This window comes from Hydra vulgaris, chromosome 02, assembly GCF_038396675.1.
Source record: "Hydra vulgaris chromosome 02, alternate assembly HydraT2T_AEP".
Lineage (NCBI taxonomy): Eukaryota > Metazoa > Cnidaria > Hydrozoa > Anthoathecata > Hydridae > Hydra > Hydra vulgaris.
The window spans coordinates 53295006-53305787 of NC_088921.1; the positions used below are offsets into that span (position 1 = coordinate 53295006).

The following is a 10782-nucleotide window of genomic DNA, read 5'->3' on the forward strand; positions in this document are numbered from 1 at the left end:
ATCAAATTTTCTTTTGGCAGCTGGTAATCGTTGGTGTTTTGGAATTGATTTAAGCTTAATAGGTGACACACCTATAGATCCAAGACTTTCATTGAGAGATGAACGTTGTTCTTGTTCAGGCTCAAATCTACTATAGCATTGATCAATTGATTTTAATTCTTTATTTATACAAGGTACCCTTTTGTAACAACTACTGCATAATTTCCACCCAGGTACAGCAGCAATGTCTTGTGTTTTTAGAGTTATTGCCATTGATAGCGATATCTTCACATTTCCTATGAAAAAAAGGAAACAATCATTTCTAAAAACTAATATCAACTCACCATCATTGTAAAGAACAAATGAGTGTAATTGTTACTTTATAAATGTACCTAATTTTTTTTAAATTTATTTAATTACTATTTTAATCAAAATAATAAACTGTTTCATCAAAATAGTATAAAAATTACCTTTCACATTTTTCTTTCGATTTCCATGTTTTTTATATAGATTACAGCATTTCTGAAATTTTCTTTCAAATGCAGCTCCAAAGTATTCTCTATGATAATAGCAAACTGTTGTAAACAATTTTTCACAATCAAATAAACCAGCTCTCCATAATAACTCTTGTTTTTCAACACTTGAAAACGCTGATAGATCTAAAAGACCTTGTCTTCTTGTTAAACCTTGCTTGTGGCAATCAACATTACATTCTTATCCTATAGAACACTTTTCCATAATTTAAACTTTTTAATCTATTCATCTATAAAAATCTGATTTTGAAAAATTTTACTAAATAAATTTTTTTAGAAATACCATTCACATTATTTAGTTTATGGAAAACTATTTATACAAATTATTTGTTAGGATGTGTCTATGACTTCCTTATACTATGACTTATTTATACAAATTATTTATACAAATATTCCTTATTCCTATGACTTATTTATACAAATTATTTGTTAGGATGTGTCTAAGTTATATGACTTCCTTATATATATATGATTAAAAGGTAATTAAATTTTATTTTATTTACCAATCATTTAGTATAATTTATAACATTCATTAATTAGTTAAGTAAATATAAAATTGCTGCAAAGTAATAGGAAACTAATATTTACAACACGAAATTTTTGTTTAACCTTGCTTGTGGCAGTCAACATTACATTCTAATCCAATAGAACACTTTTCCATCATTTAAAGTTTTTAATCTATTCGAAAAATCTGATTTTTATATATTTTACTAAATAAATTTATTTAGAAATACCATGAACATTATTTGGTTTATAGAAAACTCTTATTACAAATTATTTGTTAGGATGTGTCATATTATATGACTTCCTTATATATATGATTAAAAGGTAATTAAATTTTATTTTATTTACCAATCATATAGTATCATTCATAACATTCTTTAATTAGTTAAGCAAATATAAAATTCCTGCAAAGTAACAGTAAACTAATATTTACAGAATGAAGTCTAAACAGAAGCAATAAAATAAAAATGGGGGAGGGGGAAGGGAAGCCTCCCTCAGGTACCAAATATTTATAAATACGTATACATTTATCATTGCCCTCAAAATGACTTAAAAAAAACTTTTTACAAAATTAGGAAAATTTTCGTTTTTTTGGGAGGGCGGGGGGCCTACCCGAGGTACGAAAAATTTAGAATTTATATTTATATACATCTATTATTGCCTTCAAAATGACTTTGAAAATGACTTTTTACAACCAGAAATTAAGATATAGCTAATTTTTTTATAATTAAGTAGCAATAAATTTTATGCTGACTCAGCATTTATAGCTTTACTTAAAAGGCTGAATTTAGAAAAGTCAAAAAATGCAATAATATATTTTTAATTAATAGTGAAGTTTGATACCTATATTGTAAGTTATAGTAATGCCTAAAAAAAAAATTATCAAGGTGACATCACAAATTTGACCGTCAAAATACCCCAAAATAAATGCCATTATTATTCAATTTACATGTACTTAACGTGGTCTAAAAATTTTTTTAATCTAATATTTGTATCCGCCATATGGAAGATTGTCTATGTACCAAATTTCAGAATGATACCTTATTTCGTCCATTAATCATTGCTATTTAATGACAAAAATACATTTTGCAAAAAATGCTGAGTCAGCATAAATAAGAAAATTGAAACCTGAATATCTCAAGAACCGTAAGGGGTTGGAGGTTCCAAATTTTAAATTTTCTTAATTTTTATAAACCCTATAACATATAAAAAAAATTAGCAAAATCCCAAACATGGGGTAACATGACCTGGATGATTTGACATGGAATTACCCAATAATTAATCATGGGCAATGATTGTCATTTGGAGTTTTGATGTCATTTCAATTTCATTTTTTAATATTATAAATTTACTACATAACAATCTTCAAATAATACGGTAATGAAAGATTTCTGGTTTTATGAAATCAAGTAAATTTAGACAAAATCATAGACACCAAATAGACAAAAAATTATGCTTTGTAGACTTATGAAGTGAAAATTATTTTTTAACTGAGCAATCTTAGGACACCATAAAAAATTTGATAGACACAACAAGGACAAAAAATTAAACATTTGTTGTGTCCATTACAACATACAGAATTGTCTATGTCTGTGTTGTAAGTCTATCCATAGACTAGTCTGGTTACTAGTTACAAAGTAATTAGAATAAGCACAAAATAGGAATTTTAACACAAATTTCTGTCAGCATTAGTTTGAGTTTAATGTTTACTCAACATCCAACTTTTTTTTAAATAATAGGTTTTAGATGCAGCTAAAAATAATATATAAAATTGGCATTTAAAGTTTAAAAAAAATAAAAAACTTTTTTTATGATTTTTGGGCATTTTTTCCATTGTTAGGCCCCATTGTGCACAGGCAAGATGCATCATCTTTTTTTTAAAAATCTTTAAAAAAAATATTTTCACAGCATAAGCTGTACTTCTCCTCATGAGTGATCAGATGCTATTGCACTTGTTGATAAAATTCTGAGTGATCAGATGTTATTGCACTTGTTGATAAAATTCTGAGTGATCAGATGTTATTGCACTTGTTGATAAAATTCTGAGTGATCAGATGTTATTGCACTTGTTGATAAAATTCTGAGTGATCAGATGTTATTGCACTTGTTGATAAAATTCTGAGTGATCAGATGTTATTGCATTTGTCCTCTATGAGTAATCAGATGTTATTGCATTTTTTGCACAATGTTGTTAACCAATGAACTAAATATCTTTTTGAAGTTTTTAATGAACTAAACAAACTTTCTGTAGCTATCCAAACCATCTTAGCAGCCAGAATCTCTCTTAATCTATTGGTTACTTAGAAACACTGAATATCATAAAACTGATGAGCAAATTTTTTATTTCTATCTTTTTTTACCTTTGTGATTTCAGCCAGATCTTAACTTTTTAATAAATACCAAATTTAAGTTTTTTATTAGAGCATTTCTAAGATCTTTATACTTTCTAAAGCAAAAAATTTTTTTAGCTCATAAGAGTAATTTAATGCCAACAAATCACATCTTAGAACGGATGCTATTCTATTTTTGAAGAACCATGAGACATACATAACAGTTATTAAAAAGCTGGCATCGGTAAACATTTCCTCCTTGTGTACTGTTTATATATTGTATGTAACTTTGATCACCTGAATTGTTAAAATATATATTGCATTAGCCATGAATTTCACTTCAAATTTTCAATTATGTGAACACATAATACAATGTCTGATAAACTTAATGTTAGTCTGTCAAAGCAGGAGTTAAAATTAAATCAAGTAACTAGAGAGTATTTTAAAGTCATTTATTAAAAAAAAAATTATTTCCATCAAGACTCCACACCTAGTCAGTCTTAAAAAATGACCGCTCTATTGACTAAATAATCAAATTTGTTCATCTTGAAATGTGCAGACAAAACTCATCAGATAATGTACCTATGGACTATTTGATATAGGATTATGTTTAATCAATTAAAAAAATGAAAAGCAAAAAGTATTACTTGACTTATATAGATGAACATCTCTCAAGAACTTATAAATAAAGCATTAATATTGTGGTCTAAACATTATAAATTTACCTATAATGAGGGTCATCAAATAAAACATTTAAGAATGAAACTTTGTTTTAATGAAAAAGGTATTGCAACATGTTATTAACTCCATATCACTCCATGGTAATGGAAAATTTGAGAGATATAATGGTTTAATCTGGAAAACATTTGTCTAATATTAAAAATCTACAACCTTAATATTATGATTTGAAAATGGATGCACTCATATCGCTGTTCATTGCATAAGAGATTGCTCAGTTTTTCTCAATGATTATTATTTGAAAGTTTGTCATCCTCCTGGTTACCTCCTGGTCTATATACAACATCTATATACATCTCATTGGTCAAGTTGAATTTATTGATGTTAAGTCGGAATACATTAATACTAGTTTCCAAATGCACTAGAGTCAACTATTACTACAAAAAAGTAATTAAAAAAAAAGCAATACAAAACCTCAAGCAATATTTCAAGAATATTAAGTTAACCATAAAAATGGCAATCAAAATTTGACGTGTTTTAATTTAAGGGAACAAAAACTCTCATTTTACCTTGCTCTGTGTAACATATTTTATCCATTTAATTAACTTTTATATTATTATAAAAATTATGCAACAAAACTACTTTCATTGTTTAATTGATAACCATGTTGATTTTAATCTTTATTATAATACCTATCTCTAAGTTCAACAAGCCATTTTCCAACTACTTCAACAACCATTAATCTCACTGGTGAAGAACTATCAAAGGTTCGTTGTGCAATGTGAGTAAATACATCATCTACTGACTTTCCACTTGTTGATAGAATTGTAACACCAATTGTCTAAAATTTTTAAATAAATGATGTTTACATCTGTAAATATCTTTTTTTTTATGCAAAATGTATTTTATACATGTAAATATATATATATATATATATATATATATATATAATATATATATATATATATATATATATATATATATACATATATATATACATATATATATATATATATATACATATATATACATATATATACATATATATACATATATATACATATATATATATATATATATATATATATATAAAGATATATATATATATATATATATATATATATATATATATATATATATATATATATATATATATATATATATATATATATATATATATATATATATGGGGTAGTGCAGGAATGACATCTTCAGCTGTTGTAACTGGATAGTAAAAATCATAAAGTTTTTTGATTTGATTTTGAAGAGCATCAAATTAATTTTAATTGAAATTTTTTGAAAAGTTGCCTTAATCTACTAAAGATCCTAGCTCTAATCTGTTCTAGTACATATTAATTGAATATAATTTTCAAAACACAACATTTCTATCAATTTTCACAAAAAATATTAGAATTCAGACCAAGAAGAGCATATAAGTTAGAAGAAATTGCCAATAAACAATCAGAACAGATCATATTATTAAACTATGATGTTTATTTTTAATTACCTAAACATAATAAGATTTTAAATACTTTTAAAATCTTATTCAAATTTGGACGAGCAATCGTAATTTTAGGAATATGGAATGATTTTGGGAATGTTTTTTTAATAAAAGAAGACAAATGCATTAATTGTTGTTTTAGCTCTGTTAAAATAATATGTAAATAATATACAAAACAATTTAATACTTATTGTATAACTACTTATTATAGGTGCTTTTTTCTATTTATATATTACTAGTTTATCTATATTTTTTATAATTCAAGTTAATTGTATTACAACTTAATTGTGAATAATCAAAGATAGTTGTACTTGTTTTAAAACATTTGATCACTGCACAGCAAAAATTTATTTAAAACTTCAATAAAAATGAAAACAAATATAATTGAAAATTAACAATAAATTTGGATTTTTTTTTTAACCACTTTCAAAAAAGCTTCAGCAAAACTTTCTTTTAATGAAATTTATTTGATTTTTCTTTAATTTAAAACATATTCCTTGTTGGTTAAAACTTACATTTTTTTTAGAACTTCTTGTTCATGAGTATTGATGTGGTTTATTTAACTTAATTGAACAAAAATTAGAAACTTTCACAACTTATATAAAAGAAATTTATTTTCAACAATATCACATTTTTTTAAAAAAAAAAAGTTGTAATGAAAACAATATAAGTCAATAAGTGTAGTTACCTAAAAAGACATTTTTAATTAATTTTTTTATACAAGAAAATTCAAAATAAGCATATTTTATTTAGTTTGTCGAAAAAAAAAATAATAAAAAAATGTGTACAAATTTAAAAATATCCATTAAAAAATTATTTTGCCTTTATTTAAAATTTTAATTTTAAATTTTATACAATCTTTTTGTTATTATTAAATTTATTATTATTGTTATTATTATCAATATAAAAACTCAAATATAAAAATTCAAACACATTATAATACCTGCAAAACAGCACTTCTAACTTTATTATGCTGGTGTGAAAGAGATCTTAATAATGGGGGAACTAAAGATTCTCCCTGCAGATAAAATTGTTCAGAGCACATTGCAGCTAACTTACAAACACAAGAACAACTTGCCTAAAAATAAGAAAACAATCAATTCCATATTCAAAAATTCATTACTTTAACTTAGCTTTTGAAACATAATACTGTGTTATACAGTTTATTAGCATAAAAATAGAGGACTGTGTAGTACACAGTTTAATAGCATTAAAATATTTAAATACACAACTTAAAATTGAAAACAAAATAATTTAACACGATTAAATAAGACTTGTTACTCATTATAAATGTTCTACTTTTCTGACTTCACTGTATGGATCTTCAAGAGTTTTAATTAACATGAGGATAATTCCATCAATATAAATTCCAATCTTTTCACTGCATATATCTATTAACTTTGATAAGCTCTCAATCAATAACAGTCTAATTTCTTCTGTAGATTCATGATTATTATCAGAAATTATTCTTTGCTGTATTACAGGTATAATATAAGGCATAAATTCTTCTGGTTTGGAAATATGACAACAAAACCTATAATTTGTAATAAAAATGAGTTTAAAATCAAATAGGTATAGACTAATCTGATCAGCTTACATTTCTTTTATATATTTTTTATATTTCTTATATTATATTTCTTTATATTTACATTACATGCAGCCCTCAGAAAGAGGGTTCAACAAAAAATATTAGAATTCCGACCAAGAAGAGCGTATAACTTTTAAAAATTGCCAATAAACAATCAGAACAGATCATATTATTAAACTATGATGTTCATTTTACCTTTACATTTAATTTAAATTTTCTGGTTAATTTTAAATTTAAGTGTTGACAAGCATAAAATTTTTAATATATATATATATATATATTTGGTAAGTTAACATACTTATATAATAACAGGGGTTTTAAGCAACTCAATAATATAATTTTTATAACCTAATTTGTAAAATCCAATGCCATTTTACTAGATAAAACTCGATGTCATTTTATTATATAAAATCGAGTGTCATTTTATTATATACAACAAGTTTAAGAGTAATTAATTAAATAAATGTATTTGATTATATAAAACATATTTAACTAATTACCTGATCTTTTGCACGATTTTGAAAAAACAGTATATATTTTTTTGAATACTACTTGAATAACTTGAAAACTATTGCGTGGTATAGCATAAGCAACTATGATGCTTATCTGATGGATAATCTAGTTATTGTTGATAATTTTGTTAATTTTTTGTGGGCATACTTTAAATATAATCTCAAAAATATTCTATCAATATCAAGTGCAAATTTTGTTTAGTATTGTTGTAAGTGTACACTTCAAAATTCAAAACAATTGTAAAAATTTATGTGATAGTACATCAGGGATGTGGAGTCGGAGTCGTGGAGTCAGAGTTGCGATATTTTTAATGGAATCGGAGCCGCTAAACAAAATCACGACTCCGACTCCAATAGAAAAACTTCTCGATATTGCATGTGCATATACAAAATATTTAACCTTCAAAAAATTTTGAAAATTTTGCTCTGGAGTCGAAGTTAGAGTCGGAGTTGTACTCTGAAAATTTCAACAATTAAAGTAGGAGATGGTACTCTTTTTTTAGGACTCCACACCTCTGTAGTATATAATAAATAGACCTGATTAATCTTTTTATTTTCTAACTTTTTTAAAAAACATAATTATTTTAAAACTTAATAACAAGTAAAAACTACAAACAAATAAACGCAAAATATAATAAAATATATACCCAAAATCTCCTTCAAAATATATTTAGACAATATATACACTAAATATTTATTATTGTAGACTAGAGTGATAATAAATTACAATTAACTAACCTAATAATCAACTTAACAGACAACTCTCTGGTGCAATCCATAGAATCATCAAATAATTTAAGAACTGGTTTAAATAAATTTTGAAAAATTGTTCTTATTATATGTTCAGGGTATACAGTATCGAAAACAAACTTGTCTATCTTCTCAAGTGATCTTTTTTTAGCCAGATGATTACTAGCAGATAATAAGTTAATATCTCTCACAATCCCCTATAAAAACAAAGCAAGATAATATACTAATACAAGATATACTAACAAAAAAAGCATTCTAATAATTTTTAATTCTGATTATCTCTAAATGTTACTCATTCCTAAATAATAAAATATGCTTCAAGTGTTTTGATATTAAAAACGTCTCCGTGCTCACTTTTAATCGTTTTCCAATAAATTAAATTTAAATATTTTTAAGATAATGTGAAAAATTATTTGCACACATTTTTTGTAAAAAGTTTGTAAAGAGCGTTATTTTCTAATCGTTATTTTCTGATATTTTCTAAAAATTTCTAATGTTTTATTTTATTTTATTTAGATTAGCAAAGTTATACAGGTTGACACTTTGACACGAATCAAAATTACCTTGCTCAAAAATACATTTAATCAATTAAAAACTCTTACTTGCATAATCTCTTCCACTTTTTCTTCTTTTTTGTCATAAGTATTAGCATGATCGTTTTGGCGCATTGCAACATCCACCATTTTAAAAAGGTATAAACAAAGTTAGGTCGCTGAGAGATTAGCTGTTATCTGAGCTGTTCATTTTATCCAAACGGTGCCGGGAAAAATAATGACCTTCATATTCCTTTTTTTTTTTTTCCCTTTCAAGGTTTGTTAATCTATAAGCAGTGCTGATAATTTTTGGTCTTTCCTTAGGACCCAAAACAAATGCTTAAAATATTTTCACATTTAGAGCCGGGACCAGTGATGTCATACTTCCTCTTGTCAACAACAAAAAAATATAAACGTAATTTTAAAAAATGTATACGTTATTCAAAAGAGCTAGTCAAACGGAACAAAAAATATGTAAAAATCACAAGCTGAAAACGTTTTCTCCCCGAGATATAACACCTTACAAAAAGAATTTATCCAGTTAACCATTTAAACATTTTTACAACTTATTAGGTATTGATAAAACTATATTTTTTACAAAAAGATCGTTTAAATAACACAGCGCACTATTAGTGAAAAGTAAAGCTAAAGTGAAAAGTAAAGAACTTTATAAATATAGGCTTATAAATATAACTATTAGTCTTCTATATTGGATATATCAGATTCTGTCTCTCTAGTTCCTCGTCACTTTAATCGTGAATATTGGTGTTTATACACTCTAGGCATTTACACATATCTTTACAGGTAAAGTTGTTTTTATAACGCTTGCATCTCTTTGTACTGCAATCATCACTACATTCACAAACACTCAATTGATTAAACACAATGGAGCAGGAAAAATATCTGTTAATATTGGATCAAGAGGTTCACCATTGATCTCTCAGTCAAAACCTTCAGGAGAAGGAAGATTTTGCAAAGATTTGTGAGATCTTCTTAATTGAATTAAACCTAATGGAGCAGGAAGACAATCTGTTGATATTGGATTAAGAGATTCACTATTGATCTCTCAGCATTAGCCTTCAGGAGAAAGAATAAATATCTTTACTTTTTATGATATTAAACAATACGTAATATATTTTTTTACTTAGTAACGTTTAGGATTTAATATTTAATGTCTAATATTATCAACTTTCTTACGTTAACATTGATTTTAATTAATATTACTGAGTATCATTTAATATTATACTGTATACATTATAAGTTTACATTGTTTTTTTATATATATTATATGTTTCAATGTGCAAAATTTTCTGTGCACAATTTTTAGAGACTCCGGGGCTTCGGAGTAAAAAGGGACCGCGACCTTTTTTTAAAAACAATATATATGTATTTATATATTTGTTAAATACATTTATTACATATTTTATTATTAAATACATATTTTACATATTTTATATATTTGTTAAATACATATTTATAAATACACTTTAATAATATAAATGTATCTATATATCTGTTAAAGGAATTGTCAACACGCTTAAAAATGGCGACATACTCATTGAGTTTTTGAATCCATTCTTAGCGTAGTAATAATTGCAAAGTATCAAACTGTACTTAAACAGAAAGTGTCTAATATATTTATATTGTATTATTGAAATCGCACCTCAAAAATCGCAAATCAAAAAGATTATTATGGCAGTAACAAAATTAGACTTAAAGAAAATGTTGACAAAAATGTTCAGCGAATACAAAAAAGAAACTGAAGTTATGCTGAAGCAACAACAAAAAAAAACTTTGTTGAGATTTTAAGCTCCAATTTAAAAATAATAAATGATCGATTAAGCCAAATTGAAAATAAATCTAATTTTCTAATT

The 10782-nt window shown here is 25.2% G+C and overlaps 1 protein-coding gene across 1 annotated transcript in view; it reads right to left on the reverse strand.

Annotated features, from left to right (window-relative positions):
- LOC100208837 (dynein axonemal assembly factor 5) overlaps positions 1 to 9242 on the reverse strand; it is a 46150-nt gene extending 36908 nt beyond the window's left edge. The window contains exons 1-5 of the mRNA XM_065791364.1: positions 8978 to 9242; positions 8364 to 8572; positions 6825 to 7059; positions 6469 to 6603; positions 4717 to 4865 (exon numbers count right to left, since the gene is read on the reverse strand). Of these exons, the coding sequence (XP_065647436.1) occupies positions 4717 to 4865; positions 6469 to 6603; positions 6825 to 7059; positions 8364 to 8572; positions 8978 to 9058 (809 nt within the window). The 5' untranslated portion in view covers positions 9059 to 9242. The remainder of the gene's footprint in view (positions 1 to 4716; positions 4866 to 6468; positions 6604 to 6824; positions 7060 to 8363; positions 8573 to 8977) is intronic.
- Positions 9243 to 10782: the final 1540 nt, after the last annotated feature.